The 19,132-nt window shown below is 39.9% G+C and overlaps 1 protein-coding gene across 1 annotated transcript; it reads right to left on the bottom strand.

Annotated features, from left to right (window-relative positions):
• Nucleotides 1–9: 9 nt before the first annotated feature.
• On the bottom strand, nucleotides 10–17,072 carry chrnb3a (cholinergic receptor nicotinic beta 3 subunit a). Its single transcript, XM_067584146.1, has 8 exons — nucleotides 12,539–17,072; nucleotides 6,058–6,209; nucleotides 4,222–4,266; nucleotides 3,115–3,224; nucleotides 2,383–2,896; nucleotides 1,204–1,394; nucleotides 902–1,118; nucleotides 10–607 (listed from the first exon to the last, which is right to left on the bottom strand). The coding sequence occupies exons 1-8, from the start codon at nucleotides 12,591–12,593 to the stop codon at nucleotides 476–478; spliced, it is 1,416 nt and encodes a 471-aa protein (XP_067440247.1). The 5' UTR covers nucleotides 12,594–17,072; the 3' UTR covers nucleotides 10–475.
• Between the last annotated feature and the right edge of the window lie 2,060 nt (nucleotides 17,073–19,132).

The raw sequence follows: 19,132 nt of genomic DNA, 5'->3' as shown, positions 1-19,132 counted from the left end.
AAACATTGATTTTGTACATCAGATTTCTTTTTATTATCATCATTATTACAGCACATTAAGTACAGCTTGGCAACATACTGTAGTGCATGTGACACACAAAACAACTCATTATTGATGGAGTGATACTGTGAAAGTGGTTGCATGTATTATTACAATGCCACAGTTATACAAACATGGATATTGAAAATCATACACGCTACTATAACCTGCTTATTGCTGTCAGTCGTTTGCACTCCTGTGCATGCACTTTACACTGAATGACAAGCTGCATCTAGAATATTACAGTATCCAGTAGTCATTACAGGCTGCAAACAATACTGTAGGGAGGTAAAAGTTTGTAGTTTGAGCTTATTTCTACAAAAAAAATATACAATACAGTTGTTTTATTGAGCTTATCAATAAATCATAGTCAAAGACCAACTGGAAAACAAGAATGAGCTGTTGAAGAGTATTTATGAGTGTGTGTTTGTGTTCATTAAGGTGAGCTGAGGTACATCTGCAGCGCAGGGGTGAAGATTAGGACTGTTCCTAATATTGACACTGTTAGGAAGGCCCAGAGGAAAATCCTGTCCAACACCTGAGCCACAAACTTCCAGTCTTGTACTACCTGAATGAGAGACACAGAGAGAGAGGGATGTATAGACAGATTAAGAGAGGCAGAAACAAAAAGAGTCCACAGGTGTTGATGTGAAACTTAAGCAACAACATCTGTTATTCAGGACACAAGAATGATTCTGTGTCCCTTTATAACACTTATAGAGCAAAGAAGAAATCAGTTAGGAGCAAAATTTTAACGAGCAGGAAGCTGTAATAGTATAAAAAATTCAAAGAGAACGTCGCACAACATGAATGCAGAAACATTTCATCCCACGCCTTCCCTCATGTCCACCCACTCACACACCTCTCGTATGAAGTGCTCCTTTTTGATGTGACGGCTGATGTAGCGAACTGAATTTGTAGCTTTCTCCAGCATGGCAAGCCAGGCTTGGTTCTCGTCCTCCTTCCCTCCGAGGGGTCCTCTCTGCTGGCCGGCACTGTGGCCAGGAACCCCCCTCCTCCCTGCACCTCTGCGGGGCTTCAGCTCAGGGCTGCGCATCTCAATATCTGGGAAGTGGTATCTAAGAATAGTGGAAACAATTGATTTCACAAATGTATCCTGTCATATACATGGGTAGATATTCAATACAGGTGATCCTATTTTACCTGTCAGTGTGCCCCCTCATACACAGCAGTCTGGGCAGTCTCTGAAGGAAAAGGCTCTTTACCCAGGGGGCCATGGGGTGGTAGGTTGCAGAGGAGCGATGATGGACATTAATGACAAAGACGGTGACGATGATGGAGAAGGTGACAAAGATCATGATGAACAGCAGGTACTCTCCGATTAGTGGGATCACCTGGGACAAAAAATAAATAAAATGGTTAAGGAATCAGACAAGACTCTAAAGTATATATTTGTTTCCTCAGGAAATAAAGAATATATTTCATAGATGGAGCCTGTTTAGTGACCATAGTTTATTTAATACTTAGTATTTAAGTACATTTACTAAAGTACTGTACTCACATACTTGTACTTCACTTGAGAATTACAAAGTATGATGCATTGTTACTCATTAAAGGCCCTGCATACCCACACGGGTATTTTCAGTGATGTGGCTGATCAGACCTACTCTGGTTGGAGTTATGCAAAGCTGCCTATGCTGGGATTGATGTGAGGTTACCAGGTACTAATAAGAATGATGATGCCACTGAAGTCCCAAAAAGTTTTGTTTTTTTTTTAAAATCATTTTGTACAAGATAAAAGCTTTTGCACACAAATTATTATTCTGTGGCCTTAAGATTAAAAATATATAATGATCTGAAATGGGCCATTATGCATACTGAACACTTACTTTGGATGGTTTAAGTGCATTTACTTATTTATTTTTACATTGTGGTGTTACTACTTTTAACTTAAGTAAAGAATTTGAATACTTCTTCCATCACTTTTGAGTTCTGTATACCACATAAATAACCCTCAATGGACAATTTGGCCAACATTATAAAAGCATTTTAACAGACTAATACTAATACTTATAATGGACTATACTGTAGAGTAAAAAGTATATGATTTTGAATGATGTCATTTTAAGCTCTGCTTTTCAGTTGTGTTCTACATTGGGCTGAGAAGTGTCTGAAGCCAGTAGCTTGTTAATTGAGTTGACATGCAATAAGCTGCAGGTAATTGAGAGGACTGTGGCTGTGGTCTGTGTTAATTAGGTCATACTGCAAATAAGATTACAATTAGGATAACTGAACACATGAAGTGTGGAAAGAAAAAAATACAGTCGAGTAGGACCTTTTGAAGTCACATCGACTTCAATGTAAACTTTCAAGGTTGCCCACCTTTGAGGATGATGGAATAATTTCTTCTATGACCAGGAGGAACACAGTCAGTGACACCAGCACAGATGTGGAAAGTGACAGTTTCTCTCCCTCGTCTGATGGCAAATAGAACACTAGTACAGTAAGAAAGGACAGGCCGAGGCAGGGGATGATGAGGAACAGGGTGTAGAACAAGGGCAGCCTCTTGAGGATGAAGGAGTAGGTTACAAACGGGTACCAGTAAACCCCATCCCTCCTGCTTCCTTTGACTCCTGTAGCATTGAGGATTTCCCACTCGCCATTATCAAAGAAGTCTTTGCGGTCCACATAGTGATCCACCAGGACCAGATCCACCATATTTCCATCATAAGTCCAGGAGCCAAACTTCATGGAGCAGTTCTGTCGGTCGAAGGGGAAGAAGGTTACGTCCATGGTGCAGGAAGACTTGTAGCTGGCAGGTGGGGTCCATGTTATGGTACCATCCCAGCGCACAATGGCTTTTGTCATCAGGGAACCCTCAAAGCGACCATCCGCGCTGGTAGTAGATGGGAAAGAGAGGGAGAGGAGAAAGTTAAGAAAAAGCCACGATCACTGGGTAAGGTAATGTGTAAGAGAAACACAGAGGCAGAGAACCAAGTGTGAGAGACAGCAATAAGGAAAGGCAAATTGATTTAGGTTACAAATATGTATCAGAGTTATCAAGCACAACCTGAGAATGTGTTGCTGATGAGCACAGAGTGCTGCATAACTCACTTTTCATACAGGACGATGTCAGGCAGCCATATAGTCTCTGAAGGCACTCTGATGGAGGTAATGCCTGCATAGTCATCTGGGTTCCACTTCAGCTTCACGTCAACCCACTCCTTTTAAAAAAACATGAATCCATACAATGCATGATTGGTTCATTGTTGATGTAGAATGATCAGATAATGACATGGTTAAGTGCATATTCTTCCATTTCAGCACGATGGACAGCAGTTAAATTCAGAGCAAAAACCACGTGTGTGTAGTCATTGTACTGTATAATATAGTTTCATTGTCCCTTTTCCCCAGTTTGTTAATGTGTCCATGATCATTACCACATTTGCGTATAATTGATTCAAAATCAAATTGAGTAAATGTCTTTTGAGTTTTCCTCAACAATGAGGTTGACATTTTGATTTTTAGTGACATCTCCACAACTATTGGATGGATTGATGTGGTACAATGTGGTACACATGTTCATGTCCTCCTCAGGATGAATTAGAATCACTTGCTGATGCGTTAAGTTCTAGCTACATTCTAGATGTAGCGATATCATTCCAAAATTTCTATTTGTCAAATATATTTGTTTATGAACTAACACCTGCAAAACTAATTGGGGATGCATTCGATATTCCCATCAGCCTCAGCTGTACTAGGCTACTTTGTGTTTAGTGCTTATTGGAAACTGTTAGCAAGCCACCATCACTGTACGTAATTACCCTTAGTAGACTCTTTAGTCTTGTTTTAGACTCTTTAGTCTTGTTTTGCCCCTGATAAGTTAAAGCCCTTAAATATCTCTTATACCCATTGGAAATTTGATGTAATTATTGACATTACTTGATACTTTTTAATATAACTTTTACATTGCATAGACCAGATTTTATGTCTCTTCATATTGTACCCTTGCATATCTAAATTCTGAAAATAACACTTGATTTGCTAGGTTTCTTTAAATAGTCCTTCAGTAAAATCATACTACACCATACTGAGTGGCTTCACACTACATTGCATCGTTTTATATACTATAGGGTAAACTGATGGTTGATACCAAACCACAGCCATTCAAAATGTAGAGATCTAGTATCTGTGAAGAGTTTGGGAAGTGTTCATTTTTACCTGCCAGAGCCAGACATTTGTAGTCATCAGTTGGTTTTTTTCATCCTGCAGGAATAAAAGGGAAGAAATTTTGTTCACAGTTTATAAATCTTAGTGGCAGTTACTAGGAGCGATTAGAGGGGCTAATGAGGGGATGAGAAGCAAACCAGAAGCTGGAGACAAAAAGTTGAAAGTTGAGGAGGATGAAAGAAAGTACTTAAGCCCAGTTAGACAGGATTTTTTTTTCCAAAGTGGGTTAATTGCTTCTCTTGCTTGCCAGTAAGAAAGCACACAGGAACAGCTCGGGGGTTAAGTGCCTGGCTTCAGGGTATGTCTACGTAGAGCATTTAATGAGAGAGAGAGAGAGAAGCACAAGGGACTCTGCAGTGACCAGTATCACTGCTGTCTCATTTGCTCAACATGAAATGTTGACATATACTGTACTGTACAAAAACAAATCAGAGAGGCATGGAGAGAGGGTGGCTGAGAGGAATAAGAGGATTGGTGTTCACTGTAAGCTGAAAGTGAAGTTTATGTGCAGGAAAAAGGTAAAAAAATGGTAGTTTTTTGGCCCCCGAGAGGCACTGAGGTAAACCTTAAAACAAAGTATCAGTATTTTAGTTAGACACCACAAGAGGGCACTCTACTAAATGTTATTTCTGAGACGGCAAGGGTATGAAGATCAGATGCTGATGTAGTCAAAATGTGGCCCTCTGTGGAGTTAGGGGAGCGGCTTTGTGTGTGTCCTTGTGTAAATAATAAATGCGATCTGGTTCCTCTCAGCCTGATGGCCTCATTACTTCCTCTGCTGCTATGAAAGACCACTTTGGACCTCTCTTTTAACCTCTCTTCCTCTCTCTTCTTTACACTCTCTATTCCACTCTTTGCCCCTTTAAATCCCTCAGCTCCTCATCCTCCTCCACTTATTTCCTCACACTTCTGGTCCTCAGTGTATCCTCTGTACTGTAGTTCCTCTACTGACCTCCTTTAACAGCCACTCTCTACAGCCTTTAATCACCATTCCTACCTTTCTCTGTCTTTGTATTTGTCTTCTCCTGCCCAAGTTATTAACCTTCCAGCCACCTCTTTATGTCTTGCCTCCCTCCAAATAATGAACAATATCTTCTATATTGTTCTGTCAGTTCCCTCCTTTGCCTCTTTCTTCTAAATAATCACCAGTCCTTGTGGCTGCTCTATATTCTCTTTTCCATCTCAGTAATGATGAGGTTTGCTTCCTTCCTCATGTCTTCTTTCCTTCCTTTCCTCTCTCATTCTGAAAAATATCCCCTGATCGTCAGAGGACTTTAACAGGATTTTATCAACCGTGTTACACAAGGCAGTTTTAATTTCTGCAGAGAGCTTCCTTAACAGGTGCATACAGCTTTAAATCTGTGTGCTGGGTTGCATCTCCTCGAAGCATTACAACACTGCAGAGACAGTTTAAAATACCCTCATCTATCTAATATTAATCTAATACATAATATATAGCAGGGCCATCACTACACCACTGAGGACAATGAGGTCATGGCAGTTATTTAATTTTTTAGTAACCAGGAGGGAGTTTACATTCTCTAATTAAAAGACTTCAGTTTTAACTAAGAGAGTTTAATATTTTTGAATTTGCCTACTTTTAGGCCAACAAAATAATGCATAATTTAAGGCTTTAGCATTCTCAGCTTCTCCCACTGAATTCTCGTCCTGGCAGTGTGGGATTTGAAACACAATTTAGACCTTCATGTTGGGAAACAAAATTTACACAACATACAGTTGAAAAGTTGACTGCATGAATAAATTATGAATTTTTCAAGTAAGCCTAATTCAACCCTTCCCTGTGTGTTCTGTGTGTGTTGTCCTCACCACATCAACCAGCTGTGAGATCTTCAGTCCAAAGCGTACAGTGATGGTGTCGTTGGCATGCTGGACAGGCCGCACCCACTTCTGGTAACCCCTGAAAAGGTTCCTCAACAAGGAATCCTCCATCTCCGCCAGCGACACAAAGTCCTCCTGAGCTGGAAGGAGCCAGAGAAGAAAGTAGTATCGAGGACAAAATCAAGAAGAAGTAAGTTTGGGAGAGAAAACTGTATAGTGTGCACAAGGTTATAGTTATGGATATGATTATAAGTGGTGAAATTAGTAGAGCAATTGATTAACACTTAATTAATCTTCTTTGGATTCATCTTTTAATAAAAAAAGAAAGAAAAGAAAAAAGACCAAGAGTCTACAGCCACATTAGCACTAGAGGGGAAGTCACGGGATCACTTAAGTCATTCAGATGCATTGTTTGGGAATGTCTGCACAACATTTTGTGCCAATTAATTTAGTAGATGTAGAGATATTTCATCAGATAAATGAAAATTTTGAGCTGCTGATGGTGCCAAATAAAAAGTCAGGGGATCACCAAATTCATCTTCTGGGTACTGTGAATATTAATAGCTCTCATTACTATTACATGAAATAGGTTTATGATAACCAATTGAAAAATGATGGATTGGAAATTGAAATGATGGGCATTTTTCCTAAATTTTCAGACATTGTATGAAGTAATCATGATTATAATAAAAATGAATCAGAAGAAATTAATTGATAAAAAAAAAAGTTAGTTGAAGCCCTAATTATACGGATAGTTAGCTCATATGCATGTAATATTCATGTACACAGACAGATGTGCACAAGTTGTGCCTGAACAAAGTGAACTCTCTCAAGAGTCTAAAAAGCAAGTGGAAGCAAAAATTAAGTCAGTGCCTTAGAGTCAGACACACACACACACACACACACACACACACACACACACTGTCAACCCCGGACTGACAGCTGGTCATGGCCGAGCAAATGCATCTAAGCTCCCAAGGCTGACAAAATGATCATGCTGACATGATCACCTCAGACAGAACAATTGCCAGGGGAGACGAGCTGAGCTCAGAGCGCTTTGTGCAGTCAGGCACAAGACATAATAGTCAGTTAAAGAGTGACGCTCACACTGAGCTGGAGACAGTACAACGAAGGAACAGTGCTTTCACTTCACCAGCCACTGTTAAGAGAGCAGACAGCTGCGAGATATCAGGTCTCTTAGGTAGACAATTAAAGAAAACACACTGTGATGTTTTCCACTTTTACAGAGAGCGACTTGACTCTGCAGTTAAAATATACTATCTATGTCAAAGCGTCGGTGTGAAACATGTTGTTTTCAATAAAAACTAAATGGTTTAGTCTAGTAGTCAGACTGCTCAGAGACTATTAAGTAAGTTCAAGTGCACATGCTCATCAAGAACTAAATGTCCAGATGTCCTTAAGCAAGACACTGAACCTCTTCACTGTTACTCACTGTACATAACTAAGATGCAGATGACAGCAACATTCGCTGGATGCTCAGAGCATTATTTGGTATTTGTACTGGAGCTGTAACTCAGCGGCTCTATCAGCACAGAGCTCTGAGCATTCATCCACATAAGAGGGCGATATTTGGCACTGCCTAAAGTATGTTAGTGTGGCAACACAGGCAGAGGCCAATAGACAGAAAAGAGAAGTTTGATTCAACAGCCTCTCAAACAAGGGGAATGGAGCAGAGGAGTGGAGAGAGCTGATAAGGAAAGAGAGAGGCAGAGTGACCCAGAGCAATTCCCTCTAGTGTCTGAGAGAGACAGAATGAGGGGGCAGGATAGAGGTTGGTACAGAAGGAGAAGTTAACTGGGGCAAGGGGAATGAGAACAGACAGCAAAACAGATAGCAGGGAGAAAACAAATTCCCATTTCAACTTGAGTCTTAAGACAGATAAGTCTCATCCCACAGTACATGCTACATACACTACACTACATAGTCTGCTGCTATAGTTTACAGGAGAGAGAGACAGGAAGGACTGTGTGGTTGTTTAAAACTTTCTCTGTCATGGACAGTAAAAGAAGAAGCAGTATCATCTTTCTCTGTGTTTAAATTTCTTGTTTAATTCATCACTTGTTCAGGGGGCTGTTTAGGTTTGAAGGTAGAATTTGTATTATACAAAAAATATGGTCAGGGTCAACATACTGTCAGAAGGATATGAAGAGCACAAAAGTCTATATTATACCATACATAAAGTGATGGTCCAAATATTTTCATTATTGATTAATCTGCTAATTGTTTTCTCGATTAATCATTTGGTCTGTTAAAATGTCAGAAAATGGTGAAAAATGACCATTACCATTACAGTTTCCCAGAGTCCAACCGACAGTACAAAAGCCAAAGATATCCAATTCACTATCACGTATGATGAAGAAAAGCATTAAATCATTACATTTGAGAAGTTAAAAACAATAAAATTTTTGTCATTTTTGCTTTTATGAAATTACTGAAATGATAATTTGACTTTCAAAATAGTTGCTGATTAATTTTCTGTCAATTGACTAATTGATTAATGGACTAATTGTTGAAGCTCTAATTACTATTACATTTTATTACTGGTAACTACACCTGCAACATGACACCTGTTTGGTGTCTTGGTAGTTGTTGGAGATTTGAAATTACTATTTTGGCAAGTATTATTGTCAACAAATCCATGAAAACATCAAAACCATTTCTCAATACTTTCCAACAAGCCCATTTCTTTCAACTGCAGACATAAATCTTTAAAAAACGTGTCACAAATATTTTAAAGAAAAAGGTAATGTAATTTCTTAAAACGGCTGGGCACTGTAGTTTTTAGATCTGTTACTTAAACAGGAGTAGATAGTGTATTTGTTGGGGACTAATTTAAACAGATTACTATCTACAGCAGCAGGACAGTGTTGTGGGAATGACTTTAAAGATCCCCTCCAGACATGTTTTAAAGGTGCAGTGCATAGAATTTAGTGGCATCTAGCAGAACGGACTTAGCAGATATGGAATATAATATTCATAAGTATGTTTTCATTAGTGTATAATCACCTGAAAATAAAAATTGTTGTGTTGTTTTTGTTACCTTAGAATTATATCATAGCATAGGATGTGGGTCTTCTGCCACGGAGCCCGCCATGTTGCACCACCATGTCTCTACAGTAGCCCAGAACAGACAAATCAAACACTGGCTCTAGGAAGGGCCTTTCGCGTTTTTCACGTTTTTTGCAAGAACCGTAGGTTCTCCCGCATGCTTGGAAGGGGAGGGGCAGGAGAGGGGTTTTCAGTTGGTTGCAATCTGCAACCTCACCACTAGATGCCACTAAATCCTATACACTGGTCCTTAAAGATGTATATAAAATATTCTACTTTGAATAATAATTTGTGTCTAATATGTTTTTTCCATACAGAAAGTTAAATTATACTGTTAAAATCCTTAATATGAAATCAACTCCTCACCCTCAATAACAATTCCAGAATCTAGAAATATGTAACACAAGATGTCTCCTGCTTCACTATAAAGTCCATTCTCAGTCTATGTGCACTGGAGGCTTCAAGTTTCCACATCAAACTAGTGTAAGTTGAGTATTGGACCAATATTGGCTTCCAAACTATTTGTGATCATCACCATGCTCGTAGGCCAACCCCTTAGAATCAGATTTTCAATAAACACAGAGAAACTTTCTGCTTTCAGCAGATGAATGTGAAAACAGCCTTCCAGTGTCATACATCATTCAGCTCAAACATCCAACTGTAGGAACAAGAAGAAAAAAAATTATTTGAGTGGAGAGAGACTTAAACTACAGTGCCCATATTCATTGTAATGAAAAAACATGTCACCAGGTGCAAGGGTGTGGCTCATTTATGTGTTTTTAGTCATTTTTGTCTTTTCATGGGATTTGTCGACAATTACAAAAATATAGAATATCACCATGCTTATACGGTATTTTTAAGTTCAAGCTAAGTAAATTTGGTAATGACTAGGTGATACATAGTCACACATATATGCATGTGTGCTGTTCGATGCTTGTGCGCATGTGTGGAAAAGAGAGACAGTGCTTTAGGGTGTGTGTGTGTGTCCACGGGCACAAATGCAACCTTGTTTTGCATCTGTCTCCCTCTGTTTCCTTGGCGGTGTGTTGGAATCTGAACTTAAAGTACATGCCATGTTCAGAGTCAGACAGATTACCTCCTGTTGCATCAGATCCCCTGTAAAGCACTCAGTTTGTAAAGGCTTGAAATGGGGCACCAGTACACTCAGTCAGCTGAATCTCTATCATCATCTCTACAGGAAGCAGCTGTCTCAAGATCCTCATCAACAAAAACACAGGAGCCAAACTGGTAAAACACTGCAGGGATGGCTCCCTCTATAAGAGCCTGCTCCCTCCCTTAGGTAGAGGCTGATTGCCTCTGTATGTGTGTGTGTGTGTGTGTGTGTGTGTGTGTGTGTGTGTGTGAGAGAGAGAGAGAGAGATTGGTTGATTGAGTAGAGGTAAAGGGGAGAGTATTGATTAGACCATATAGCATGATAGCTGATGGGGGATGGGGTTGATTCTTTGTGGGGAAATTATAATGCATTAGTGTGTGTGTGTAAGAGTGTGTATGTGCCCGTGTATTTGTTTGCATATACAGAGGACAATGTACAGTATGCGCATAGATTGTATGTGTCCTGTGCACCTTTGCTGATGATTGACAAACGCAATCTGAAACACCCCATGGGCGACACAGTGGTACAATCACCTAGACACTGTCACCATCTGCTCGCCATGGAACCACAGTGGGATGTACCACTGAGAGGGGTAATGGGATGAGAGGGAAAACAGAGGGAAACCTATTGTTTTTCTTTACACACTAGTGCAAACGAAAGACAGTTTAACTTTAACTTAGCTTTTTCACTGTGTGCCGTTTCTGCTCTTTAAATCTGCCAATTGAGAGAAAAATAAAGAATGAGATGGGAGGAAGAAATACAATCTAAGCTGCTGCCCTGCTTTCGTTTGCCCACAATGCAACAAGACAGGTGCATCTGGGGGAGCCAAGATTTTTCACAATTGTTAACCCCATCAGTCACGATGCCCCTGAGGAATATGTGAACATACAAGCCCACACATGTTGTTCACACATGGTCATATGATGTCAAAGACAGTGACCATCACATGACCAGAGGTGAACACAGTATTTCATACATGTGGTCACCTCAGTTTCTGTTGGAACTACTTTCTACCAGGGAAACAGCCTGTATGAAAACTACGATCACTGCTGTTAATTTATTACTGTCATTTTTCAAAGGAAATTCCATTAATCTATATTATACTAGTAGAGGAAATTGTAAAATCATAACACTCAAGATATCTGCAAAACAATAAACAATGTTTTTTGTCTGTTTGTTTGTTTTTTCGTACTTTGGGTGAACTGACCCTTTAAAATCTAGGCGTATCATCCCATGCCAAACTGTTTCCAATAGTGTCATTAATCAGAGCTCCTTTTCAGGTAATTCAGTGTCTGTTGAAAATGTGATTCCTCATGAAGTTAAGTGCATGCTGACACTGGGACAGCTACTTGGTAACTGAGGAGGGATTTATCATTTTCTCTCTAGTTCTCTCTCCTCTTGCGCGCGCGCACACAGACACACAGACACACACACACACACACACACACACAGACACACAGTATGCATATATACAGCAAGGAGGATTTACAGTATGTGTTGCCAAGAGCCACTCCACTTCTGATTAGAGGGGTGTAAATACTTTACAGTAAGCTGATATAAACATGCACTGACACACGCAAACACACACAGAGTGAGAGAGAGAGAGAGAGAGAGAGAGAGAGAAACAGAGAGAAACAGACAGATAGGGAGAGAGAGAGAAACAGAGACAGATAGAGAGAGAGAGAGAGAGAAAGGGAGAGAAGCTGTTGCACCAAGTCTGTTTCTATATTGCACAATCACAATATTTCATTTACTTTTGATAACAAAACCATATGAGACATATCCGAGTCGCAGCTTTATTATGTAAGGGAATTCTTCCTCTGTCCCATGTATTCAGTTCTATATTGCCCCATATTGTAGACTCTTATACAGCCTATCCTCAGCCATACATCCCCAGGAGGGCGCTGCGCTCCCGTTCTTTAATAAATGATGATTGTGCTCCACTCACCTGACCCCATCATTTTGTCCTGCTGCCTAGTACACGATTAGAAGCGCAATCATATTTGAATTATAAAACATGCCCGATTCAAAATGAACTCTTTGCCTGTAATTACTGTTAGGAGCACTGGCCAGGACAGGACACCGCTTGCCCAAATAGTTTGTTGGATGAATGAGACTGTTCAGAGATGATGTGTTGTGATCGCGCACCACAATCTCAAATCCTCATCAGGTTTAAGATGTTTCTGCATTCTGAGATAATTGATCCTTTATTTGGTCAAACAGATGCTACCTGGCAGTTGCACAGCTTCAACAGTTTAAAGACGAACCTGTCTTCCAGGTCCTTACCTTGCATCCTGCCGAGAGCCAGGGAGAACCACAACACCGCAACCGCAAACTTCATGCTCCCTCTTATTGTAAATGGGACCGAACGGATTTCTCCACAGCGAAGATCAAATCATGTTCACACAGCGAGAGCGCAGTCCTGCGGGATGCATCACTTCAACAGGCAAGTGGAAGCTCCGGAGTATCACCGCTGTGTTGTCCAGTTTAAATAATGAAGGACAGCCGGTTGTTGGTGGCTTTGTATAACACGGACCGCCTTCACACCGTGGAGCAGCAGCTTGTGAGATTTTTTTTTCTCCCTCGCTGGTCTGCCGCCTGTTCAGTTTCCTCGCAGCCTCTTTCCGTTGCGTGTGTCCCGGTGCAGAGATGGATGCTGCCGAGCCCTGAGCCGGCTGAGGGCGGGCCGGGGGAGGGATGGCCCGTCAGAGGATGGAAGGAGGACAGATCTGGTCCCCATCCAGAGGGAAATAAATAAGTGAATAAATAAATTAAAATGAATAAATAAAGGAATGGGTACTAGGCCTGCTGCACACCATACTCATCCAAAATACAAACTTAGCCTACAGCAAAGATTTTAAGTGAATTTATTTGACATTAACGTTCCCTTTTTGCATGATTGTTACCTCGATCTAAACGAAATTGAATAATTGTGTTATTGTTTTGTTTTCTTAGGCTACATCTCATAATGTCATATTGGCATGATAATAACGATTTAGTCATTCATCAGTAAGTCACTTTTAATCATTCACACTATTAATTTGTTAATATATAGGTCCATTCATTTGGTAAATTTCAGTTGTGGTAGCAAATAATGTTATATGCAAGGCCTTATTTAAATATTGTTTTAGGGCTTGCTACACACAAAAAACTCAATTCTGAATCAACTTAAAGCATCTTGGGATTCTCTGCAGTTGAACGTTTCAAGTTTGTTGCTCAGATGTGTGTAAAACTTGTAACCACACCCAACAGTGATGTCACAGCATACTTACCACACCCCAGAGGACACATAACCGCAGCATGGTGTGAAGTTAAACCACTGGAGGTCAGCAAAAACAAGACTTCCAGCTGCTAGTTAGTTGCTCTTTTTTTTACATTTTCTGAGTGGGGAAGAGCAGGCTTTGGATTTCACATATGCAGTCAAGTGTCCATATGAACACTGAAAGAGGTTTTCCTCACTGTAATTATTCTTCCTGTTCATACTGGCAATTAAAAGAATGTGCTGTCAGTGTAAGTGATGGAGGCCAAAATCCAGAGTGTGTCCACAAAGTCATTTTGAGCAGAAATGCATTTAAAAGTTGATGTGAAGCTTATATGAGGCTTCAGCAGTCTGAGTTTGTCATATCAAGTGGATATCTGACACATTTACAGTCTTCTTAGCATCAAATTCTTTCTTTGTGTTTCTTCGGACATTGTTTCCCTGTTGAGCTGCGGTGGAAGTATAGTAACAAAAAGAGGAACTTTAGCACTAAAAAGACTGTAACAGTGAAAGATATCTACTTGATTTGACTCATTTGGACGACTGAGGCTTCATATTGGCTTCAGATAAACTTTAAAAAACATTTTTGCACAGGAGGACTGTGGATCACTTACATTGTAAGTGCATTTTGAAGGAATCTGCTAATGGTCAGTATGAACAGGAGGAATGATTACAGCAAAAAAAGACTGTTGTTTTAAGACAGACTTGAAAAATTGTGAGCCCCTCATTTAATTCTTAATGGTGAATTGAAACCTTTGACCTAAGCCAGAGAAGAAAGATTGGTGCTCAAAACTCTCGCCTTCATATCACCATCAGTCATGATCGGGACTTTGTTGGGCTTCAGCTCAAGTTACTGGCCAACAGTTCACTGGAGGGGCAAAAAATTGTGCTGAACTACTGTACTGTGCAGAGCTTACTATTTTAATACTTTATGCTTTATTAGTAACACTCATAGATGTCATGAAGCACTTTAGTTTATGATAAATTTCTCAAGATCCTCTTTCAGGAAGCACTGACCTGTAAGTTTCCTCTCAGAAGCGCATCACATTGTTTTATAGGCAGTGAGTCTGCAACATTATCGTAAATCATCAGAGAGGGCAATTTGATGCTTCATTTATTCGGCTACACACAGACACACAATTATACATGCCATGCCTTGCCATGTCACGCAATACTATACATGCCGTGTTATAGTCTCTTTATTGTCAGAGGAAAGTGAGGGTGTGGCCGCGAGCACAAATAGTGTTTCAAGCCAAATTGAATCCATGCTAATGATATAAGGACACTGGAGTGAAAAAAAAAGATCCCAGATGACTGGAAGAATACACTCTGCCACATCACATCCCGAGACCAAATCTGATTAGAGCGCATAATGTATCTGGGCATCATGGCCCCTGATTACAGCCTGATTCCAGTACCTCTACAAAAACCCACATGAGGCAGTTGTGCAATTATTGTATGTAAGTTGTAATTCCAAAGCTATCACCTTTCGCTGATAAAAGGTAAAGCAGCGAGGATGAGCACTTACTGTAGCACCGTCTATCTAATTACCTGCTGTACAAACTGAGTGGAAGAGGTGATGTAGCTATCGATCTCTCGGAGAGTTTCCACACAGTGTTGAGAAATTGAGAAAAATGCATCTCCTGTGGTTCAGTTTACTCCTGTTACTAGATAATAGTGACATAACAGAGAGAAATAAGACCTACAGTGATAGGTTTAGCAGATTCATGATCCATGCATGTAATGTAAAATGTATTTTGTTAAAGAAAGCTAGCAGAGAGCAGATAGTGTGAAGACTGGGAGTGATTTATGGAGGTGCAAAGGGCCGACAGCCAGACCATCTGACAGAGAGCAGAGAGCTCAGATTCATTTGCTTTGTGTCATTTATTCAGGCAATCAAATAAGCAGTTGGTCGACTCGTAAACAACTCATGTCGAGCTAGACAAGGAGATAGACCCTTGTTCTCTCTCTCTCCTAATTAAGTTTGAGCTAACAGCAGCTGGAAGAAGAACTGCAAGGTGAATCATTCTGCACCCACGCACAAACACACACACACACACAAATGCATGGGATTTGACGGTTCATTCATAATCAACATGAAAACATACACTCACACGCACACACTTTCAGTGCCACTTGGAAAAGATCTGCCACTTGGCTGCTTTTGTTGGCTTTGTGTATCTCATTAAATGCTGTCTTACTCAGGCACCTGATCGCTACTCTGCTGTTGCCAAGACTTGCCCAGAGGGGGAACCCAGCCTATCTGGCATACACACACACACACACACACACACACACATACTTCTATCAAGTAGGTACAACCTTCCTGCTTATCTAACACCCAAACAAACTCTGCCACTTCTGTGTCAGTGCACATACTGACAGCTAGTGCTTTAAGAGCCTTGTTAGGCTCGAGGTAAATGTAGATTCTGGATGGTCTTTAAATAGCAGACTTCTTCGGTAAATAGTCTTATTCCACTTCCATTCAAAGTTAATTAAGAAAATTAGTTCATATTAAGGTCATCAGTATGAGGGGAGGTTGGTGAGAGCAATCTGTGCTTTAATTATAAAATAAATGAGAGAAGCTGCTTCTTTTTGACAAAACTGTCAAAATACTTGAGTGTTTTGGAAGAGCGGAAGGAGTTTGCAGTTCTTTCTTTCCCTTTGAGGAGGAAAAGGATCCACTTTTCACATCTGTGCGATTTTCCAAAATTACTGTAACTGCTCCTGATTGCAATGCATCGAATAAGTGCCAAATTTCTGTCTAAAAGAATGTCAAAGCGTTGTAATGCAAGGTTTTATGGCATTAGAGGACTCAGTCTCTGTAGAATTGCAGCTGCCCTTTCAGCTAACCTTAACAGACCAAAGCATAATGCAAAAACATAAAGACACGTCCATCTGGCCGTCCACACACACAGGCAAACAAACTAACAACAAATGTGTGCTTTTTATTTAACTGTGGTTGTTCCCGCTACCATTTAACAGTCATGCTCCAGTGGGTGTTCAGTGACCTTTTCAATACAAACACTGAGAGAAAGGTAAACCAAGATCAAAATATTAGCATTTGCCTGTGGCTGTGTGCACACGTGTGTGTTCCTGTATATCTATGTTTAGAAGAGTTTAAACCCCTAAAATTGAGTCCATTTTGACTTATAGGATCAAGTTAAAGGGGAACTGATTCAAGATCAGTTTATTATGATGAAGAGCACTACTCAGCCTTTGAAAAAGGTTGTATAATGTCATTTGGGGCTCTGGGTGGAAGATTGGTTCTTCAAGTCTGAAAAAACAACCTTGGTGATGTCATTAGCGTAATTTTTAATATATAATATATTTTATATATAAATAATACATTTTTAACAGAGCCTGCATTACAAATCAGACGTATGGAGTCTAATGAAAAATGCAATACAGTTATGGGAAATGTAGGATCATGGGTTTCTGGAGCTTGACACATACTTGGGAATAAAATTCAGGAATTTTCAGACTACATCTACATTAAGTTGACTAAATTCTGAAATGCTGTTTTTGTACAAAAAACGTGTCCAGACCAGGCGTTTCAGCTTTTTGTGCAAATACCTCTGTTCACATTAAAGCGCTAAAATGGGTAATTCTCCTATACAATGAGGATGTTGTATTGTATGCCATTGTTGTTATTGTTTCTTCTTCTTTCTCTTCCAATGAAATGCCAAGGAAAAACAATGAAATGTTGCACTATTGCCACCATCTGTTTAGTCACTGATATGACAGCATTTCTATAAAACTCCCCATTTTCACCCATACACACTACTATGAAACACCAAGCCAGCTCTTTCAAATTTGCACACTCTAGAGGCCATTGTGGAGAAGCTCCATTTTAGGGGCAGAAAAGCGCCATTTTAGTCTGGACAGAGGGCAGGGGCGGATTTAGTGATTTGGGGGCCCCAGGCTAACACCATTTAGCTTTACTTTTCACCCTTTCTCTAACTGGGAATGTTGGTATTGGCAGTGGTAACAGAAGTACTCAAAACCTTTTTCTGAAGTAAAACTATTAACTATTAATAGTAAAACTATTAATACCACACAGTAAAAGTAAAATGTGCTTAAATTTACTTAACATCTGTTCAAGGTGGAGCTTTTGATTCCAACTATTTTATATAGTGCTGGATAGTTTCATGAATAATAATGCATCATATTTTAATTGTTACATTTTATGAGTAAAATCTGAATCTGCAACATAACCAGTAACATTTATCTGTCAGGTAAATACAATGTTTTTTACAAGGTACAATGTTTTCCTCTGAAGTAGAAGTACATAGTAAGTAAGTAGTGTACAGTTGCACATTTTTTTAAGTGCTTGGGGCCTTTTGTAAGTCATCTCGGGATACAATAAGTTAGAATAGTACAAATTCAATATTTTTCATATCTAAGCATCGTAATAAATCTATAGCTGTTTTGGGCCCTTTTAGTTGGGGGCCCCATGCAGTTGCCTAATGGTTAAGTCCATCCCTGACGGAGGACAAAGATGGAGAGAAAAAGATGTGTTTACGACTTTGTGTGGACATGGTGTCTGTCTTTGCTTCTTAGATTCTGATTATTCTTTGTTTAATGTGTCTCTCCTAAATCAATTGAAGGGACATACAAGACAAAATCGCTGGAGTATCCCTTTAAGGTCAAGGTTAGCGGAGAATTAATGTAGTCATTTGAAGTGTGTCTGTGTGTGTGTGTGTGTGTGTGTGTGTGTGTGTGTGTGTGTGTGTGTGTGTGTGTATGTGTGTGTGTGTGTGTGTGTTTACCTTCCAAAAACACAGACAGTATAGACTGGTAAGACTTGTGTGTTATGACGCATTAGCCTGATAGCTGTGAGACTGAACCAATGCATTGCAGTATTAGCATATAAACAGCTAAATTCCACGCAAGAAGATTTAGAGGAAGATGACAGGATTCTGACTATGAATCCCGCTGCAAGCGCTAATACCCAGGACTTGAGCTCCATGGGCTACTGTCAATTGTCATACTGATATTATGTCACATTCCTTTCATACCAATCCCTCTATATTTGTACTATATAGAACAGTGATTTATCTTCAACTCTTGCTTTAATATGTCTGCTCCACTACCTTCAGCAATTTATGTCCCTTTAACATCCCATCTCTATCTATGTCTTATGAGACCAGTGTTTTCACAACATCATTTGCCTCCAGACATTTACTGAGTGTCATTTAATTCCAGGAAAAATGTCATAGAGAAAAATATATATTCCTGCGGTTGCACAAGCATATTTGTTCTACAGTCCTGTGGACTATGCTCTCCCCCTTAGTGTCTCCCCATAAACACACACACACAGACAACAGGCATCCAAGCATTCACTTGAGCAGAGGGTGACAATGGAAGGCTGGTGCAAAGCCTCACCCACCAGCAGTGATCCAGTATGGCTGAGTGACCAGCATCTCTAGCAAGGAGGAGCTCCCAGGAGAATAAAGCTAAATCTTCCTCTCAGTCTGGCCATCTTAGACAGAGACAAAGACAGAGAAATGGGGTGGGAGATGGACATTGGATGGAAAGACAACCAAGGCCGAATTAGAGATTGTGGATTTCAAAGGGCATCCAAAATATCACTTGGTTCTACTTCATTTTAGTCTAGT

Source organism: Thunnus thynnus, chromosome 3, assembly GCF_963924715.1.
Source record: "Thunnus thynnus chromosome 3, fThuThy2.1, whole genome shotgun sequence".
In the NCBI taxonomy this organism is placed as follows: Eukaryota; Metazoa; Chordata; class Actinopteri; order Scombriformes; family Scombridae; genus Thunnus; species Thunnus thynnus.
Note: the sequence above shows the minus strand (reverse complement) of the source record. Positions and strands in the feature narration are given on the sequence as shown.